This window comes from Pituophis catenifer, unplaced genomic scaffold (genome assembly GCF_029215685.1).
Source record: "Pituophis catenifer annectens isolate HBS135680 unplaced genomic scaffold, rPitCat1.0.hap2 SCAF_1, whole genome shotgun sequence".
NCBI classification, from domain to species: Eukaryota; Metazoa; Chordata; class Lepidosauria; order Squamata; family Colubridae; genus Pituophis; species Pituophis catenifer.
The window spans coordinates 145321221-145343818 of NW_027256881.1; the positions used below are offsets into that span (position 1 = coordinate 145321221).

General features: G+C 34.6%; 1 protein-coding gene across 1 annotated transcript in view; it reads left to right on the forward strand.

The window, feature by feature from the left end:
* The first annotated feature begins 779 nt into the window (after positions 1–779).
* The window catches only part of ZC3H13 (zinc finger CCCH-type containing 13), a 51159-nt gene continuing 29340 nt past the window's right edge, over positions 780–22598 (forward strand). The window contains 4 exon segments of the mRNA XM_070933027.1: positions 780–997; positions 8172–8294; positions 9191–9300; positions 19211–19373. Of these exon segments, the coding sequence (XP_070789128.1) occupies positions 8178–8294; positions 9191–9300; positions 19211–19373 (390 nt within the window). The 5' untranslated portion in view covers positions 780–997; positions 8172–8177.

Below are 22598 nucleotides of genomic sequence, written 5' to 3' on the forward strand. Positions count from 1 at the left end.
AGCGCTAGAGCGGCACACCCCCTTTTTTTGGCACCCATAGAGAAGCGTCGTGAAGAGAGCCCTTTGCTTCCACATCCGAAGGGAGAAGAAGGGAAAATACAAGAATGCTATCATTTGTGGGTCGGTTCCGCCGCTCGGAGGGAGCGCTCCTTTTCTCTTGCTGCGGTTAAAGCACGCAGAAGCATGAAGGCCTTTTATATTCCACGAGGTAGACAAAAGATTCAGGTCTGACTACGACTTTCAATGGCCGCGAAGGCGGTCAGGTCTGGGGTCACCTTTATGGGGAAAGTCCTCCGGGCGATTTTTAGTACTAAAGAAAAACCCGGAGGAGATGAAATTCCAACTGCTAGGCCAGAAGCACCCGCCATGACGTACTTTCAAATGCCTTTACGTTTGGCATTGACGTTTTACTGAGGGGCCCTTGGCGCTCTCTGAGCTGGCTTGTTTTCTTGCAGAGGTTTCATTACCGCAAACTAGGTAACGTCAAACTAAGATGTTACGAAGTTTGGGTAACGTAACGTCTGCAAGAAAACAAGCCAGCTCAGAGACCTCCCAAGGACCCCTCATTTTAACCCTAAACTACAAATATTCTCCTTTATTGATTGACAGTCCACGTCAGAAGCCTGCGCAGCAGCTTCCGGCGCTTCACTTTGGGCCGGAAGTGGTAGAAAAAAAGGGAGGAAAAAAGAGGGTTGGTCGCGCAGGCGCAATCGCAGCGATTTGGGCCGGCTCTTTCTCCCCCCCCCCTCTATTCCCCCCGCCCCTCCGGTTGGCCTCCGCGGCGAACAGGAGCAGCGGGCGGCCGCCGTCGGGTGGTCTCCGCTCTCGGAGCGAGCCACGCTCCTCTTTTTCCTCCCCGTGTGGCTCGACTTTTAGGCCCGGGAGGACGGACTCCCCCCTCGCACTCTCCCCCCCTCTCCGCCCAGGGCGGCGGCGGCGGCGGAAGCGACGGCGGGAGCGGCGGCGGGGAGGAGTAGGCCGGGTGCGCAGGGAACAGGTGAGTCACGGCGCCCGGGAGGAGGAGAGCGCGGCGGCGGGAAGGCGCTTCGCTCCACCACTCCCCGCCTCAGGAAGGCTCCCCGTGGCTGGGGGTGGGGGAGAGAGAGAGAGAGAGAATAAAACCTCCGTGATTAATTCTGTGTGACGTTAGTGTGTAGAGATACATACATCGATGGACGAAAATGGTAGAAAGCATGTGGCTTATATTATTCCCTTACAAATGGGTGGAGGGATGTTTGTCCAGATGTTGGATGTTAACTCCCAAGCAGCCTTCAAAGCAGCAATGATGAACGTTTCATTCCAACCTCTGGAGTCCCATTTTGCTGATCTCTGTCCTACTCCATAGCGTCTTATGTTTCCTATAAAATGTCTCTTATATCACCCTCCACTTCACTATGAATGGAAATGAGTTCCCTATGATTATTGTACAGATAAGTTTGAAAGTTGCAGATTATTAGGACATCTGGGTAAGCGGAGTACAAAGGCCTGGAACTGGGCTGGAGAGACTTGCTGGGGCCAGTGTGAGGATGGGAGGAGGACTCTTTTTAGTTTTGCAGTGACCCTCGCCCCTTAAAGGCTGAATTATCTGTGAACAGGTGCAGCTTTGCTGCTGCTTTTTTTTTCTTCCTTCCCCTTTCCTTTGACCCTTTACAAAGTGCTCTGTCCTAAATCTCATGGTTGCCTGTTTGGGAAAGGCATTGTCAAATGTTTTGGATGAGATTGGTTCTGATTTTGTATCTCCTGGTTGCAGTGAAAGGCGGAATACAAATTTGGGCCAGAATACTTCAGATCTGGCAGCTTTTTTAGTTACAGCTTTTTTCGCTATGTTTCTGTATGCAGGTAGTCCTTGATTTACAGCAGTTCTTTTAGTGACCATTTGAAGTTACAATGACACTAAAATAGTGACTTATGACCATTTTTCACACTTGTGACCATTGCAGCATCCCAGGGGTCATGTGATTTACATTGACAACTGACTCATATTTATGACAGTTGCAGTGTTCAGGAGTCATTTTATAACCTTCTGACAAGCAAAGTCAGTGGAGAGCCCGGATTCATTTAACAACCACATTACTAATTGAACAACTGCAGTCATTCACATAACAAATGTGGCAAGAAAAGTCGTAAAATTTGACAAGTTTGCTTAACAAATTTTTCACTTAACAACATATATTTTGGGCTCAATTGTAGTCATAAATTGAGGACTACCTGTAATTGTTTTTAAAATATGAGAGCTGTGTTAGGTTAATGGTCAAGTCCATTGTTCGTCTTAGTCAGGTTGGCAACCTGAGAATTATCTATGAAGAAGATAGGTTTTAAAAAATCATTTGCATATATTTAATGTACAACACTTTGTGTAAATTTCTTACAAAGAAATAGGATCACTAAAAAGCTTGCACTTCAGCTTATTGAATTTGGAATGGAGCGCAGCTGATTTCAGTGGGAGATATTTCTCAGTTTCATTGCTCTGGAAAATGGTGTCATTGTACTGTTTTTACTTCTACCTGCCATCATGTCTTCTTGCTTATACAGTTGTGATTTCCTATTTTAGAAAGACTGGGTGGAAACTGGCATGTTTTAATGTTTATGCAGAAAACTAAAAATGTTCACTTTTATTAGAGTCATTTATACTGACTTAACTATGGTCTGACTTAACTATGGCTCCTTGGAAGAACATTTCCACAAATTGCAAAAAATTGTAGGGTTATATATTCTTGTGCGTATGAGGCTTGCTTTCAAATAACTGCATGGATTGCATCTTAAACCAGTTGACCATATTTATCAACTATAGAAGCAAGTGTAGGCTTGCTTCTACTTTGTGCCATTTTCTCTACAAGGTCAACCATGTTTTAGCCTACTGATTTTTGTTTTTAAGTTTGTGATTTGTTTTGGAAAAAGTGTTTTGGACTTGTTTTGTATTATACTTATTGCAATAATTAGATACAATTATTGTATTATTATAAAAAGTGTTTTGTAATAATGTCAGATTTCAATTATTTGTTCCAGTATTTTAGTTGGAATAATAACAAAGCTTTTATTACTGAATATCTATGTATGTTAAACAGACATTCACTACCTACAGAATATTACAATGAAAAGCATTTAGTCTGTGTTCCTGTCCGCTTCATTGCTATGAATGAAGTGCAGATTGTCAAGTTTAACTTTAAATATATGGGTTGACCTGATGATGTAGTTTAACTGTTGAAAAGGTGGTTTTAAAATTAATATCATTTACTGTTGGTAGTATGAAAATGCATGCTTTAGGGCAGTTGTAGTTTTCAGTTTCGAGCATACAATATAAGAGTGACAGTGATCACGTTGATGGAAAGTAGAGAAACTGAGTACCTGAATTCTTAAAAATTAGATAATGATGCTGATATGTATCTGGTTATATCCATAATATATACTTAATTACATTTAACTGTTATAGCATGCATTATTTTTGGAATTGCATGTTTAAGACAGCAGATGAATTCAATGATTTTTTAAAAAATTTGATGTTTCTGAGGAACTAGTTATCAATTTATTGGATTGTAATTCTAGCAAATTAGCAAGTACAGTAAATTGAACTTTTTTCATGTTCTTTGTTTACATTAAATTCAAATTTAGACCCAGTTTTTTTTTAAAATATAGATCGGTTTAATTTAAAAAGGCACCGTAATTTAGATTTAGCAAAATTATATTTTTAAAGGTATTGAACAGGGTATCCATTATCCCTTGTATTCACTTTAATTATAGAAACATTAGCAGCCACCCTGCTAGTAAACAATTAGTTGTGTTTGTAAGCCGCCCGGAGTTACCTTATTTATTTATATATAAATAAATAAATATGCAAATATATTCAGGAAAGTTTATTAAATGTATTTGAACATGGTATGTTTCTTAATCCCCCTAATACAGCACAAGAAGAAATGTGAAGTTTTATGAGGCTGTCAGGCTTAATGGTTAATTTAAAAAAATCTTAGTAAACCTGCATTCACATGATATCAAAAATGTTAGGAAATATTTTAGATAAAGCTTTAAATACTTAGGAGCATATGTATCCAAACAATTTTTAAATCAAGATAAGTGTTACTTTATTTGCATGGATTATTCTATGTAAATATTAATACAAAAATCTGATTTTGAACCAATGTAAAACTGGAATAATAATTAGATTAATTACAAAGGAAGTTAGTGCCAGATTTAGCTAATGGCTACCTTTGGAATTTGGAGAAATTAATTTTTACTTACTCACCTCAACTTAAAAACATGCTTTCTGAAGTTTGTAAGTACTAGTTACAAATAAAAATAAGGAACTTTGTTGAAAGTAGAATGGGAGATGTAAATCCTGAATAATTAATATGACTATCTTTAAGGTTGCCAAAGAGGATATGTTAATACATTAGAAAAATTATATCTCATAGTTTTACATTTTTATGTTTAATCCCAGAAAAATATCTTACAAACAGATGTTTGATTTTTTTTCTTCGCTAGTGGTCTTTAACAATTTTAAAATCTTAGGCAATGTTTTTGATGAAATAGATGTTCTAACTAAAATAAAATGATTGAATGCTTTCCAAGATCAAGTTTGTTACATATATTCAATCATCAGAATAAAATATCAGTAAACAAGAAATAATACAAATTATTTTTTAGTGTTGCAATTACTCAAACTATTTCTATTCATATATGACTCAGGATGATCAAGTCAATAGCTGTGTTTGGAAAGGTTCTAAGAAAAACTTACCTACTGGGCAAACAAAGCAGAAAAGTCTACATGAGAAATTGTATGACTCTTAATGCTGCAGAGACCCACATTTATAATGCAAGTTGTATTTTGGGATGCATGTGGGCTATATTTGACAGGAGTTCCTTAGAGTAGTTGGTTTTTTTTTCTCTTGAGTTCATGTAGCTGTCTTTGTAACTGGCCATGATATGAGAAGATATGTGTGTAGATTAAGGTGTTCTAATAGCATGACCAAATGTTGTGCTTTTTGATTCCCCATCTCTGCGCTGTCCCAAGGACTTTAGCTCTTACAGAAAAATAAATACTAATCTTTAAACATGTATTGGGATTTGTGTAAATGATACATGTATAATGGGGATGTGTAAGTTATATCATCTTGTTGGATGTATAAATAACACCTTCAGTAAAATAAAAACATGCATATTTCTATGTCTATGCTTTTTTTTGCTTAAATATAAATTTAAGGAAGCAAACATTATTATGAAAAATGGTAACTTGATAGAGCTAAGTGTAAGGTAAAACTGATAGTTCCATTTATTATTACATTTCCTCAATCAAATATTTCACTGCAATTACTTTAGCTTGTTAAGTTTTTTTTTTTTTTACTTATATGCAATTCATGAAATTGGTATATATTTTCAATATTGTTTACTAAATTTAAAGTAGACATGAAGCAGATCACTAACAATTTAAGGGAGAAGAAGAATATCTGACTTTGCAGTGCTGACCACAAGCAAGCTTTGGTGTTTTACATAGATAAAATTTGTGTTGGTCTGTGGTCTGAATTGTCTTGCTGATTAAGGTGAAAATAATTGTGGGAGGCAAGAAATAGGAATAGAATTGTTCACTGAAATTCATCTAAAACTTCCAGATAAGGTGTTAAATTAGTTGCCTCTCTTTTCTATTGTACCAGTGTTATTTCATTTAATATTCGATCTGAAGATAATAATGACATATTAAGTAGCCAGTTAATTCACTCTGATGTCATTGAGGACAACTCTTTTATTCATAAACTAATAATTTTTGAAGTTTGATAATCTTGTTGCATTTCTTGAAAAATTGTCAAGGAAATAGTGCTGCTCCCTCTTAAATACTTTTCCATTGTCCAGTTTGCTATGAACTCATGATTGCCTGCAATCACTTGCTATCATGGGAATGTCAAATCATTTTTCAAGCTATACTCCAAAACTCCTGGAGAGAAATGCAGCTGAATCATGCACATCCATTCATTAATCAATAGGAAGCAATACAGTAGTTCATATTTTAACTTTCATGAGAAGAACGTCTTACCACTTCTTTGGGAAATCACATGTTTGCTAAATAAAGGTAAATGCTTCAGTTTACCTCCAAATTACATTCTTAACTCCTAGGATCGTATGTAAATTTCTTGCAGCAAAATTGTTTATTCCCCACTTAATTCTTTTCATATAAGCTTTAATATTGTTAAGTTTGTTGAGATATAATTAATATAAGTATATAAAATATAAGTATTTTTCTTTATCACTTGTTTATCCCAATTTAAGAAATTCTTTTTCCCTGTCTCCTTTGAAGAGTAATAACTGAAATTTAAGGAATGGAAATGGGGGTAGTCTTTTTCTTCTTTCTCCACACAGACACTTGAAAGTAATAGAATTAAATTATATATGGTGAGGACCTGTGTAGATATAATATCATCTCTTTCCTGCTGTACTCTTTTTTACCCAAAAATCTTTAGGGGCTTTAGAATTGAAGACTTGAAGAACACTTCTTTCTATAGTGTTGTATTGAATTGAGCCTCAATCTCTGTTTATTGCAGTATTGCAAATTTTAAGATAGAAAATCTAGTTTACATTATAACTAAATTTTATACTGATTCCATTTGTTATATATTACAGTAATTGAGTCAAATGATTATTTTGATAATGTAATATTCTTTCCCTTCAAGGTGTGTATTTGTGCTGATTTTATTCTGATGCTAGAAATACCTTCAAATTGAGACATATGGTTTGCAAAAATTTCAGGTTTTCTAATTTTTCAAATCATATATCATATGCAAAGTATGCTAAGCCAAATCTAATTTTTTTTTTAAAAAAAAAACTGGTTAATTTTAGGGATTATCTAATGTGGGAAGCATCTTAATTTACAATAATTTAGAGTTTTGGGTATCTTTCAGATCTCTTAATTTTGTAGCACAGTGCTTCTCACTTTCCTGCCTTTAGGCATATTGAATAACAGTTCCTAAAATGCCTAATTGCTGTGTACCATTTTTGCTAGAAGTTCCTAGTATAGTCCAACATTTAGCAGACAACAGAATTAAAGCATTACTTTAACTAGTGATCAAGGTAATTCCTTTAGTAAGAGTTGCTGCTCACCTTTAATAAAAATACAAAATAAAAACACAGCTTAAAACAAGAAAGGTTCAGAACATATTAGGCTTTCAGGTGGCTTTCACATAGTGCTTATAGGATATACCTGAACACTTTTTTACTGGATTTGTCATTTATTCTCTGGGTGGGATTTAGCCGTGATTCTTTGTATTTATCCTCTAAAATGTTGCTAGCATGATCACATATTTTAAAACTTAACTTAAAAGAAATTTCTTAGTTTATTTCAGTAGCACAGTAGCTTTGATTTCCAGCTGAGGTTGATTTATATTATAAATGAAAAATTCATTGACGTTTTAAAGAGCATGTATTATAATAGAGGTCCTCAAGAGGAAAGCAGCTTGCACCTATCTTCCCTCTCCTCTTTTTTATTTGCATCTCATAAAAAACCCAGGGTGAAGGACATTCAATAATGGTGGAATTGCTCAAAACTGAAGAAGAGAACTTGGAGAAATTCCACATTTTCCTAGATTTGGAACAGTTTCTTCATCCTGCATAAAGTACATATCATTGAAATCTTGTACAATGTGCCTAATGTTGTTCTATCCTCCTTATCTGTCATGAGAAATTTTGGGGACAGTACAATGAGTTAGACAAGAAAAAGGAGAAAGAAAACGATAGTTTGCATGGGCTGCCTTCCTCTGAGTGAGCTATCTTCAAGTTTGTAACTATTGGATTGATTACAATCCAACACTCTATACCATTTATAAGAATATTTTGGGGGTTTTTCCCTAGTACTTCTATTTTCTACTGCAAATAAAGCTTTCTTCTAGAGGAATACACTCTCCCCCCCCCCATTTGATTTTAGAACCTCATGGATATATTATTTCAGATAATAGCCAGAGATGGATAAGGTAGCTGAAAGATAGTATAAAGATGGATTCCTCATCTTGGAATGTTCACTAATGAATTGATTAAAATAATTCCTTTCAAATAAAATTCTGTATTTGCTACTTGATTAATTTCTACAGAAAGTTCTGACAATTAATAGCATTAACTAATTTTTCCCCCTATGAGTTCATAGTTCATAGTTCAACCTGAGAATTTTACAGTGTTGCTTTTTTTTTTGGTTGAAGTAGTACAAAATGTCAAAAATTAGAAGGAAGGTCACAGTGGAAAATACCAAGACCATATCTGATAGCACATCAAGAAGACCCAGTGTGTTTGAAAGACTTGGACCCAGCACTGGAAGTTCTGCAGAGGTGAGTCAAAAAGTATTTTTCATTCTTAATGTGACACTCTCATAAACTAGATATTATGGCAGCGAATGCTTTTCTCTTTTCTTTCTAATACAGTAAGTCACCTTATTGGTTTAATGGGAATGCTATAAACCTATAAAGACTTTCTTATCTTAGACTGATATATTATGAACTCTTACGTTGTTTCAAATGGGATAAGATGAAGAGGAACATCTTTGTTCAGTACTTGTTCCTGATTGAATAAATGTTTGTGTCCATAGTCTAAAACATACTCGATTTTGAAAAATAATCCACTCTTGAAGAAGTGATTCTGTTAGCTTGTTTCTGCTGATGTTGAGCCTTTATGTAACGGGGTTGCTTTTAATATTTGAAGCCATCAGGATAACTTTCTTTGATGCAGTGCACCATGTTTAACCTGCTGACAGCTGATTATTCAATTATTCAATTAGAATGCTGCATTTGGATATTATCTATTTTCAACTCTGATTCTCTAGGTCCAAATCCACCCATATTCTGCAGAATGAAGCATGTGGATGGATGAATTATTTACAACCAGTTTCATTGTATATATGATGTACAATGACAATAAAGGCTATACTAAAATGTTTAGCTAAAAACAGGACAAATTCCAACATTTGAATGCTGCTTCACATTTTTGGTGATACATGTCTTGCTCATGGTCTTTATCTTTTAGTTGTGGGTGAGAAGAGATCTTAGTTCATGTCAATATACCTTGAAATGACTTCTGTTATCCAACATCTGGTAATGAGCACTGTCAGATTTGGCACTAAATTATTGTTTGGTTAGAATGATATGTGGAATTATTTGTTCTATGAGTCTTCACACAAGCAGTATTCCAATATTAGTTTGAAATTCACCCGGTAATGTCTGTCTCTTAGACACAGTGCCGTAACTGGTTGAAGACTGGCAACTGCCTCTATGGGAACACATGTAGATTCGTACATGGCCCTTCACCACGAGGTAAAGGCTTTAGCAGCAGTTACCGAAGGTAAATGAAGAACTCAGCTTCACATTCAAATGCTTTTTCAAGCTGTTTTCTTGTCATCTTAAAAAAAATACAATGCAATGATATGCCTTATAAAGAATATAATTATTCTGGAAATATTGCAATTCCCTCACTTTTTGAGTGTTGATTCTGAAACTCAAAATATTTTTGTTATTATTTAATTTCTCTTTAATAAATTTACCAATGATAATCAGAAGTGAAAATGAAATTATTGCAGTTTTGTTTTGCTCAAATTCTCTCTAGTAAGTGATTAAGACAACACTAACTTCTCAATCTCTCTTCATAAGAATTTACACCTGGCAGTGTGATCAGTAAATATGCTTTCACACTTTTATGACAAAATTATTTTTCTAGTTGTCAGTATAAAACAAAAATGATATACATGAGAAGTTTATTTTCATTATTACCTCATGAAGAGCTTTAGTCTTACATGTATTTACAACATGTAGTGTTTTGTTTAGCTAAAATGTATGTATGTAGCCTGGAATCCAATTAATTCTTTTCCCTAACAGATTTGCATCAGGTGAGATGGAACAGAAGCTACCGTATTTTTCTGAGTATAAGACACACCCTTTTACCCCCCAAAAGAGTGTGAAAATCTGGGTGCATCTTATAGTCTGAATGTAGTCCTGCCCAGCCTCTGAAACAGGTTTCAGAGGCTGAAAAAAAAGCCTCTGAAACCTCTGTTTGAGAGGCTGAAAAAAAGGCTTCTGAAATGGAGGTTTGAGAGGCTGAAAAAAAAAGCAAGGTGCAGAGCTCACAACCAACAAACCTGTTGCTAAAGTTCATCTCTGGGAACAGCTGTTTTGGGAGTATTCCGGGAGGCCGATTCACCCCCAATCAGCTTTTTTCTTAATTTCCTCCCCAGAAGCTAAGGTGCATCTTATACTCTGGTGCGTTTTATACTCTGGAAAATACGGTATTTTTTTCTGTCTCCTATACTTTTCCATGCATTTTCTAAGTTTGTTCATGGGAACAGGGATTGCAAGACAGATTTTGAGGTATGAAAAAGTAGTTTATAAAAACTAGACTGTAATCCTATAAACAATTGTCTGCAAATAAGTCACATTGCATTCAAGGGGCTTATTTCTGGAATGCACTGCCAATCGTTGCTGAGAAATGCAGGAAAGGAAATGCAGGAAAAACGGAAGGAACTTGAATTATTATGTGGAATGGCAAACATTTCATTTCTGATTTTCATATTAAAGTGGAATTACAATTGTGAATTTATGTTTTATAAATTATGGTTTAGATTGGTTTAGAATACAAAATGTATTAAGCAGCAAACAATCATTATATGGCCATTTTATGACTATATTAGAAGCTACTCTATTTATACCAAATTATTGATGTCAAATGGACCAATGTTTTTCATTATTGCAAAGAAAGTGATAATGACTCTTTCTTTAGTTTCAGAGAAAGCATGATGGTGCTACCAGCAAACCGTATTAGTGGAAAATATGGGCCTTACATGCCACAAATATAGGATGGCAGAGGGTAGGGCTTCTAATCAATAAGATGGGAGACATACTCAGATAAATCTCAGGTTTACATAAACATACAGTATCTTTACAAAAACATATAAAAACACCTTAGAGAATAACCACTTTTCCCTCAAAAGCAAAGTACATAGGTTGGAAAAAAAAACAAGTAAAGATTGTTCTTGAAATTAGGCTCTTCAATTAAGTCTCTAGTTAGTTAAATTAGAATAGTTCCTCAGTGGTTGGGAAACCAGAAACATCTTAGAAGGAGATCAAGGAAAGCGGGAGGGAATCCCAGCAATTAAGTGTTGGACAGGATGGGAACAGAAACAGGTGGGGGAAGCAGAAGATGTTTAGAATAGGAATGTGAGATTGAAGTTGGTGAGTAGACATTAATCTGTCATCTAAATTGTACACAATTTATTGCACAATCTTTTCTGAAAAATTACTGAGATTGCATACTTAAATTCATTCAAGAAATAAGCTTGATTTTGTGTATGTTTTTACTTATAGTTTTGTTGCTTTTTAAAATAATGACTAAAAGCATAAAGACAAAAATGCACACATTGTCAAAGAAAAAGACATAAAATGTGCTTTTTAAAAGTTCAAACATGCAACAAAAAAGAAAACATGTATAACCTTTAATTATGTATATAATATGTGTATAATCACAAGTGATACGTTATGATTTTATACTTGCTTGTGGAATAGTTAATAAAAATATTCAGTACTAATCTCTTTTTATTGCATAAGGAAAAATAGATAAATAGATATTGTAGAAATAAGAATCCAGTGATATTTGGGAATTTATGCTATAAAGCCTAGATTGATGACTGATCATGGTGAATTGATTTTAAAGTAAAGCAGTTCAGTAAATGAAATAATTCAACACTATGAAGAAGAAATGATTTAAAATAAATCCCATTGTAATATCCATAGTTCTCGTGATCCACAGTTCTTCTGAGTACACATATTATTTTTTGCCGTATGGTAATTAATGCATTTCATGAAGAAGTACAATTTCTAGATTGGAGAAAGGCAAGACTTTGAAATCAATGGATTTCTGATTTTTTTCCCCTCTGCAGGCATGTAACTCTCTTGAGCTCTTTAAATAATCATTAAACCATCAAATGTTAAATCATTAAATCTTCGGGAGAAGACTTGTGAACTGCTTCAGCCTCCTCCCAGTATGATTTCTGTCCTGTTTTCTTTCTCTTGTTTACAATATAGATTGGGAGCATAGGAAAAGTTGTATAACCCTGTTATTTATGGATATAAAATGAATGTAGAGAGTAGACTAAAGATGGGGCTCTTATAGCCCTCCAATTATTGAGACTCCAATTTTATCTTCTGTCCATAAAGTTAATAGCGAGAGATGATAAAAAATTTAATCCAATCAAATCTAGAAGGAAATCATGTCTCTCAAAATATTTGGGAAAATCAAATGTTAATACTGTTAATTAAATAATCCTGTATATTACTTGTTATATTATTAATATATATTATATAGACAGACGTGTGTGTACTGACAGAAACAAACACTATGCATACACAACCATATATCTATATATACTTTCTTATAAAATAATACTCCATTCAGATAGGAAAATGATTCTTTATTTTCAGGAATGCTTGGCTAAGACCTGTTTTAGCAGCCCTTAATTGCTTATTAATATTTTTCTATTAATACTGCTGGTTTTTAATATTTATAACATTTTTATTGATTTGGCTGTTACATGTAGTTGGTTGTTTTTTTGTCTGTAAACCATTCCAAGGGCACATAACATTTGGATCAGATATGAATAGAATAAATAAGAAGCTTTCTTTAGTATCAAGATAAAATAAATGTATTCATGAAATTATATAATTGGATTATTATAGATTGTTTGTGTGTGGGCCGTATTAAGCTCTATGTAACTAACTTAAATCTTAAGTAAAAATCTATATTTAACTTTTGTTTTTATCTGTATCTCAATTTCCTAAGGATATGCACTTTCCTTTTATTTATGTTTTAAATATAACTCATTTGATAGCCCGGTGTGTGGGGATAACTCCAGGTAATGTTTTTCTGTTACGCTGTTCCTATTGGGAATGGAGACTCAATTCATTTGGGAATATCAATAAAACAGGACAGGTAGGAAAAGTGAGAAAAAGGCTGTTCCTGAAACTCTATCAATGCTGCGGTGTAAAAAGCAGATCTACTGTATTTTTCGGAGTGTAAGAAGCACCGGAGTATAAGACGCACCTACCTTTTTTGGTAGTTTTTTTTAAAAGTTTTTTTTTTTTTTTTTAAACAAACACACATACAAACATACAATGTATTTTCTTTGAACAGTGTGTTTGGCTGGTTCACAAATTTAAACAGTGTTTAGTCATTTCAATTAAATTTACAATTTCTATATTTCCTTTTTGCCATATTTATTCCTCATCTATTTTTTTAAAAAAACCAATTTTACTCTTCATTCTCATCTCTAATCTTAATCAAATTCAATTTTTCACTTCTATTCTATATTAGACCCCTTCCCATTGTCATCTATTTTTATATCCATCCTCACATTGGTTAATTATTTAATATTACAATTGTTTAATACAAATTCAACATTTTTATATAAATCAATTAGTTATAACTATGTTTTTGTATATTAATTAATATGAACATGAATATTCCAATTATTTCCATGCAATCCAATTTCTTACAAATCAATTAATTATATTTACCAATAATAATAAACCAAATAATTTCCCCCATATATTCCTCCAAACCACAAGTTAACCATTTCTGCTTTCAATACAATATACAATTAATAGTATCTCAATTATTACAATTCCCTAGTTAAATAGAGTTTTTTTTTCTTTTGTGTTTTAAAATTTTGAACTCTCCTCTTGCCTTAAATTTCCCATTGTTTGCACCTACCTTTTTTGGTGAGGAAAAAGAAAAAGAAATCTCTCTCTGCCTCATTTTGTCACCTTGCAGCAAAGAGCCTTCTTTACTTTCAGTTTCGTTTTTTCAGCATAGCTAGGGGAAAAAAAATCTGCTCCAGCACTTTTTGCAACAAGCAGGAGAGCCCTGCGCAAAACAGCTGAGAGCAAATCAGCTGAGAGTCGGGAGGCCGATCTAATCAACTTGTGCTAATTAATCTATGCTGAAGCTGAAAGGGGCTGTTTTTTCTTGCTGTTTGCTTGCAAGAAGGTAACTGCTGCGAGGCACAGGCCAAAGGATGAAGGCCAGTGTGTGGGCAGGGCTACATTCGGTGTATAAGACGCACCTAAATTTTCACCCCCTTTTGGGGGGTAAAAAGGTGCGTCTTATACTCCGAAAAATATGGTATTTTCATTCAAAGAGGCAGAGATGGTGCTCTGCACACACTGCCAATATACTTGTTTGATAGGCTGTGAAAAGTGTAATGAACCTGTAGAGGAATATTAAAACCTTTTTCCCTTTTCTGCCTCCTTTCCCAATGAGCTTGACCAAACTAATTGTGTTCCTTTGGCTGTTATGGGGAAATAATTATTCTGAAAAATAATAGGATGATAGGGGAGTTGTCTTGACTAGCTGTGTGCAAAAATTGGAAATGTTTTAAATTTAAAATACCTGTCCTATCTGTTTTGAGAAGTATTTTGTGTTTAGAATAGCCTAGTTCTCCTACTTCAATATCAAATGTTTCCAGTTATTTTCAGTCCTTATCAACATTATCTCACTTTCCCCTTTAGCAGCTCTTTCCCACAGGATAATTGCTTATCTTGTTAACAAGATAATTGCTTGTTCACTTACTATTGAGAGGATAAAATTAGCAAATTCATGGGAATCCATTTTAATATTTAACAACATTAATTTAATTTCATAAATTATAAAGAGAATCTTTATCTTAAATAATAGCATTAAATAGCACCATTATTTAATTTTTCTAAAGTTATATCTTCTTTAAACATCTGGAGATAGTGAATGTTTACATTCATTTTTAAACTTCTAACCATCTTGGATTTTCTGCTTCATTTAAGTCCTTGCCCTCATCCATTTTAATATTTGTCTTACTGTACCTCGGGGTTTTAAGTTGAGCTAAATCTGAATGTCAAAATAATAAGCATTTATATCTCATATTCAAAAAAAATGTGCATTTTCCTAATAATTCATCCTTTAATGGAAGAGTAAGGTGGGAATACTGTCTTTCCTACAACAATATGGAGAATTTGTAAATTACACATTAGCTTCCATTGACTTAAATCTTCACAATAGACAACTGCAACTAACTATACTTTTTGTTGTTGGAAAAAAAGTTCTGGTATATTTTTAAAACTAGGAGCAAATACTTTAAATATCATACAAGAACAAAATGAGGATGGTAGCAAACTAGGATGTGCCACTGAGTGATAAATAAGAGTGAACATTCCTTGAAAGTATTTCTATAGGCAGTCCCTGAGTAAAGCGCAAGTTCTGTTCCTAATTCTGTCTTAAACTGGAAGTTGTATGTGAGTTGTAACTGCCTATTACGAAAAATGGTGGACAGTGTTTCCCTTCCCCAAGCCAACAAACTGCTAATGCCATGCAGTGCTTTCAGGATCTGCTGAAAACAGGCTGTATCGTAAAAACGCACAGCTGTCTGAAAGCATTGTGTGGTTTCAGCAGTTTGTTGGCTTGAGGAAGGATAACACTATCCACCATTTTTAATTATAGATAGCTGTTCGTATGTAGTGGTGGTTCTTAAGGCAGATATTCCTAACCCAGGGACTGCCTGTTATTTGTTTAATATTTGAAGTCTTTAGATTGCCAATATCTCTTTCAGGCAAAATAGATATGGTGTACATTGCATTCTCTTTCTACCTGTGGAAAACATCCATATTTTTGAATGTTAATTTTTATTACAGTTTAGTTAAGCTCAGTTATTCAAGCATTATAGGAAAAAATGAATGTGAGTTGCAGATGCTTTGTGATTTTGGGATATGGATTAAATTTCATCTGTCTTTGTTGCGTAGCTATATATGTGTGTATGTGTTTCAAACAAGATATATACTGAGTTTTCAGTAGTTAACGTAGAATGAAGTGACATCAAGTTTTCCCTCAGATTTGAACTTGACAGTCTTCTTCTGATTTGAAGATGTAGAAAAAGAAAGATACTTATTGCTCGAGGTTATTGAGATGATTATTTACTGTAGGCATCCCCCAAGCCAGGTTTTCTTCAATGCAACTGATTATTTGTAAATATTAGGTACTTAAACATAAAACTACTTCTCTGTATTACTTATAGATAGTAATTTCTGTAATTTCATATATATGGAAAAAAATCATTCTTGTTGAAATTAGTAACAAATCTGTAATCTATCTGTTTCTAATCTGTGTCTTAATTCTAATTGTTACATACCTTCTTTAGAGAGCTTACATATTTTCTCTTGCAAAGTATTGTGTGCAATTGAAGGCAGCTCCTTTGATTGTTAGAAATAAATGCCAGGATCTTTGTGCTGGCAGAAAAGAGCTCCTAGTAGATAACTTACCAGGATTTTGGCAACCCCGAAATCTTGTAATTGCATTGTTTTCTTAGATGGAGTAGTCTGTTGTGCAGAAAATTGATATGTAGTGAATGCAAAAATTAGGAAATAGTCATATGTGATCAAGATTCCCTCTAACTAATGTTAGATGTGAACCAGTGATAGAATATATTTATTTATTAAATTTGTATGCCACCCATCTAACTGATACAGCGACTCTGGATGATTTACAGTGTAATAAAAAGTACCCAAAACAATTAAAATTGGGGGGGGGGAATTGAGATGATGGGTGGCTTGGCGGTGGGGATCTTCTCTACTTGGTCAGCCGCCCCAAACATAGCAGACCCTTGCTGGGCCCCAGGCCAAGCAACAGAGCTAAGTTTTTATGTTCTTGTAGAAGATTAGAAGTGAGGGGGCAAACTTCATCTCAACGGGAGAATATTCCAGAGGGTGGGGCCCCCCAGCAGAAAAGACTCTTCTGGACCCCGCCAGCCAAAATACTTTAGCCGCTGGAATCCGAAGAAAGCCCTTTCTGCTGGAACAAGAGGGGCAGGTTCCATCGAGGTGAGGTGGTCCCCCAGATAGCCTGGGCCCATGCCATAAAGGGCTTTGAAGGTGATAACCCACACCTTGAATTGAATCCAGAAGCAAACTGGCAGCTGGTGCAGCTCATATAATAGCAGTGTCACATGTACCACCGAAGGGGTTATCCTGCATTCTGTACCAGGGTATACCAGGGCCAGGGTATCTTCGAGACCGCCTTCTACCGCATAGCTCCCAGCGATTGGTAAGATCCCACAGAGTTGGTCTCCTCAGGGTCCCGTCAGCTAAACAATGCCGGCTGGCGGGCCCGTGGGGGAGGGCCTTCTCTGTGGCTGCCCAGCTCTCTGGAATCAGTTACCTCCTGAGATCCGGACCATCCCCACCCTATTGGCCTTCCGAAAAGCGGTGAAGACCTGGCTCTTCCGGCAGGCCTGGGGCCGTTGATCTCGCTGTTGCGATCTGGCGAGATCCGGCCATGAATGGTGTGAATGGATTTTAATTGTTTTTAATGGTTTAACTTTTAATGTTTTATATATGGTTTTTAAATGCATTGTAAGCCGCCTTGAGTTTTCGGAGAAAGGCGGCATACAAGTTGAACAAACAAACAAACAAACAAATAAATACCAGTTGTAGCTTCTGGATATACTTAAGGATAGCCCCAGATAGAGCACATATATTGTCACATGAAGAAAAGTTACTGCAATGAGAGTAATACTTGCTACCTGTGTCATGCTTGCTACCTATAATAGATAACAGTGGCATTCAGAACACTACTCCACTATTGTTTTGCCTCTCACCATCCTTTGCTGTGTTGTTGCTGTCTTAACTAACTGCTGTGTCTTTCTTCTCCCAGGCAGCTCCACATAGGCACAGAGTTACAAGAGTCCTATCTGGTCAGCTTCTTCACATCTATAACTTGTCAAAGAAATAGAAATTCAAAGCTGAGATTTTTAAGATGCAAGAGTTGACAAACTAGACAGACCCAATTTTATCAGGCTAAAATAAAATAAATACCATGTTTAAATAAATCAGCACATAGTATTAATGCAGTGACATATGAATGTGAATGTATTCGTCATTCAGTATATTTATCCCTCCTGCTATTTCATGTTTTGATCACTGCAATTTTCAAATTCTCTGTAGTTTAATCATTGCCATTACGGTGACCTTATCACTGCAATATTTAAAAATGTGGCACCAGTTGCTAATATTTTTCTGGGTTTAACTCAGGAAGTTAATCTCAACTTTTAAGCAATTTAAATATTTGAGCCTATTTTATTTTGACTTTTTCCAGATGTTAAAATTTGTTAACAGACACAGAAGCCTCACCTTCAGGGCATATGAGAAAATTTTATGTACCATTTTCATCAGTGGGAAACTCTTCTTCAGAATTAAGATCAGTTCTCATTCTATAAGCTTTCTAGAAGGTGTCAGAACAATTTTTTTATTTTTAAATTAATTTAATTTACATTTTTTAATATTTTAAAATGTTCAGATTGTTTCCATAGACTTTAATTTAACAAGCATACTACCTTGGTGATATTTGTACCAAAATAAGAAAGACATTCAGAATTACTTTTTAATGATAAATGTAAACAGTTCAGATTATTTTTGATTTATTTAAATCATTGATTTATATTTATCATGCCCCCAACCATTTTTGAGAATAGCCAAAAAAGAAGTGAAGCCTGGATAGGAATTGGATGCTGTTGGAGATGATCAATCAACTGGCTTTGTTAGTTTGATTAGTTTAATGATTAAATTAGGTTAGTCTTTGACTAGCTCCAGCTCTAAATCTTAGTAAAGTCTGTCATGGTCCAATTAATAATATCCTTGTTTATGCATTTTGTGTTGGTCATTGGTTAGAAGGGAAAATCTTTAATATTTATTGGAAAATTTTCTGAATGGAAAATTAATGAAAATGATTCAACTAAAAGGATTAAAGGATTGAAATACAGGTTCACGTTAAGGTTTAATAACTCTTATGTGTTTGTTCAGTCCACAGTTTTATCCGATATGGTTAAATAGCTATTGTGGGATATCATAAAATGTCTATTTGTGTAACTTTTTCTTTTCTTTGAGGACATGAATTACAGTCTTTGAGAATATGCCCAATGATTTTTTTTCAGTGTGTTTGCATTTTCTCTACCATTGTTAACAGTAGTTTAGCTTTATTAAAATGATCAGATAAATTCCCTCTACCTCGGGCAAGATCAGTTGTGATTTGTTATGCATTAACATGACAGGAACTGTGTTAAATAAACAAGAAATTAGAAAGGCTGGGAAATGAAACTGAACTACAGAACTGCGGGACTTAAAACCTATAACTAAGATATCTTTCTTAAATAATAAATTCTATAGAAGCATTTTCTGTCTTCATTATACAGGTCACCAGAAAGGCCTACAGGGGACCTTCGGGAAAGAATGAAGAATAAGCGGCAAGACATTGAAAGTGAATCCCAGAAACACAATACAGAAGAACAGCCTTCTCCTGTTAGGGTAGGATGCATATGTCTCCAGGATTTCTACAATAGTATAAGAAGCAGAGAGGTGTGTCCTGTAAAATATAACTGGGCATAATAGGTTGGATCCAGGTTTGTGTCTCAATGAGCTTCTTAGATTTATAGAGGGAATCACTGTTGATCTAATGGATGGTGTGATTTTCATCAATTCCGCATAGTTCCTGTATCCTGTATTCCTGAGAAACTGCTCTAGATAATTTTTGTGAAAAGTAGTACACTTTTCACAAAAACTATCAAGAGCAGTTTCTCAGGAAGCAGTGGGGTGCAAAGACATGAAGGAATTTGCAAACTTTTGTTCAGAATGCTGTCAGGTTTTCATGCGACCCTACCAGTGTTGATTTTTAGCACCAGTTATTCAAATGTAATAAGTGAACCATAGTGATATGGGCACAGATCCCCAAATTTCCTATTCAGTATCTGGAAAACTGCCAAATTGGGGAAGTGTAGAGTCCTTGGTGCTCTCTGAGCTTAATTGTTTTTTTACAGATATTTCCTTATCAAACTAAGTTACATCATCTCTTTTGCATTTCTGGATGCTGAAATAAGCTTTAGATGTGTATTTTTCAAGCCAACCCTCTCTCCTTTCTTTGTATACAATTAGTCCTCACTTATGACTGGTCCCTTAGCGAACAGTCAAAGTTACAACCAACCCAAAGCATAGTACCTATGACCTAGATTCAGAGTTAATGATGGTCAGACTTTCTCCATGGTCGTGTGGCCAAACTTTGGGCACTTGGCCACATGGCTGCATTTATGGCAGCATGCAGCTTCCTACAGTCAGTTTAATAATAATTTTACCAAAAACAACTAGTTACTTGCACCTTTTTTTACAAATTTGTATCCATAATAAACCATTGATTTTGTTTAATGACCATGACAATTGCTTAACACCAACTGCAAAAAAAAAGTTATAAAATTGGCCCTTTTACGACCAATATGACCTACGTAATGAGCAAGCTTTATGGCTACATATGTTGTTAGGAGTTGTTATGCAAAGAAAAGAATCTCACTGTAAATACCTAACTTGTTGAATGACTGAATAGTTTTAATTTGCCCATGTGGGGCTCATATTTATGGTCACTTCAATTTCGAAGTCTTTTGAAATATGTTTTACTCAGGTCAAGTGTCTATGCCTGAGTTTCATTTTTTTTTTCATATATATATATGCCTCTATAGTTTTCAGCGTCATGTGGCGGAGTCATGGGCAGCATATAAATTTAATAAATAAATAAATTATAAAATAACATCTTATATTTTTAAATCATTGTAGGAAGTTGGAATAATCACCAATGTTAGATTGCATTATTTGTTAGAAAGTTCTAAATTAAATCAAATGTGGAAGTCTTATTATTTTGGCTAGGAAAACTGGTTCATTCATCTGGGGAAATTGTCATTAAGAATCTGTATTTGAGGAGATACACTTTGTATTATATTATTTAAATATATGTTTAACTTGTTAATGTAATTATTGGTGTCATAACACCGCCTTACTTACAAAGTAAATGAAAATATAAAACATTTCATATCTTGTTAATTGTGTGTTAATGATTGAGAGATTGAATAATAGGATTTTTGCTTAAAACTGAATAATAGGATTTTTAAAAATTCCTTTCAGATATAACAGAATAGTAGTTTCCATAATGTGTTCAATGAAAGAATTATCTACACACTGTAAGAAATTAACTAAAGTTTCTTGTTTAATTATAATTTCTTATAATTTATCATCTTCTTGAACACTTATGCTGTATTTAAGACCACAATTGGGACCAGAATTTTCTGTTGTTAAGCAAGGCAGTATTTATGCATGTATGCCACCCATCTTGCGGATGGGCAACTCTGATTGGCTTGTATGTCATGGTGGGTTGGAAGGTATGTTTGATTGTCTTCCTGAAATATCTTCAGCTTCAAATTCTTTACCAACTGTGAGGCATTAGCTTCTAGGTTATGTTGATACAAAGTTGGAGCCATTCTATGTGGACAATATATTGTGGCACTGGCTCCTGCACAACCTCAAATCATAATAGAGCCACCTCTATGCATAATAGCTAAATGTTTTTTTTTTCAAATGCTTTGTTTTTTTCCGCTCCAAATATATCTTTTAGTTGTGGGCAAACAGTTAAATATTTGGTTTTTCAGTCCAAAGCACTTAATTTCAAAAACATTTTAGGTTTATCAAGGCTTACTTTAATATTTTTGTGATGAGATCAGAGTACTTTTTTCTGATAATTTTCTCTTGCTCATCATTGTATAAACAGTGTTGCACTATGGGCCTGTAGATGAGTATTCCAGTGTTTTGTTTTTAGCTTTTCAACATGTCAGTAGCAATGGTCTGTGAGTTTTGTTTTAAAGATTTGACCAGTTTTCCAGCCGAATTTTTACAGATCTTGCCATAATCTCAACAGTTTCATGTAATTTCCATTTCTTAAATATATTGCTCATTGTTAAACTTACTAGCTAGAAATGTTCAGATATTGTTACAGCCCTCCTATACTTGATAAGGATGAATTGTCTTTGTTTTCAAATGCTCAGACAGCTGCTTAAATATGCCCATAGTTGTTGAAAATAGACAGAAGAATTATCACAATCAGAGAGGATAGAAGGTTCAGTATTTATTCATCTGTGGAATTGTGTTTACCTGGCTAATTGTAGGTCTAAAGAATCAGTTAAGAGCCTTACTAACAAGTACATTTTTAAAAAAGTATTACTGTATCAACTGGAAGGGTTTCCAAACCTTGTCACCTGCCATACTCACTTTTTTAATAATTGAATTTGTAAATAACTTCATATATATGTATGCATTAGTTTTTCTGAATTACGTTGTTTACAAAGTTAAACTTCCTTACCATATTGAGATGTTAGCTTCTTTTCGCAAAGAGATTCAGTGAAATATATCATTTGACCAGAGATTACTTTTCATGCAACTGTAGAGATGTTAGGGAAGTTTGTTAGAACCATCAACAGAAGGTAACAGCATTGGGAAAGAGCATTATATAGTTGCTTTAAAATATATATTTTGTGCACATTTTATACATTTAAATATTAGAAGCCCGTAAATCAAAAGCTACTATTGGAAGATTTGCAGAACCAGGTTGGGGATTGATCATCTTAGAGAAAATCTATCCATGTGGTCGCTAAATATTGACATCAATCAATCAGAACAAAAATTATTTTAGAAATATATTAAAGCATTTCTTAGTTTAAAAGAACATGCGATGATGAATTTTTGGGTTTTGAATACTTTCCCATTTGGTTT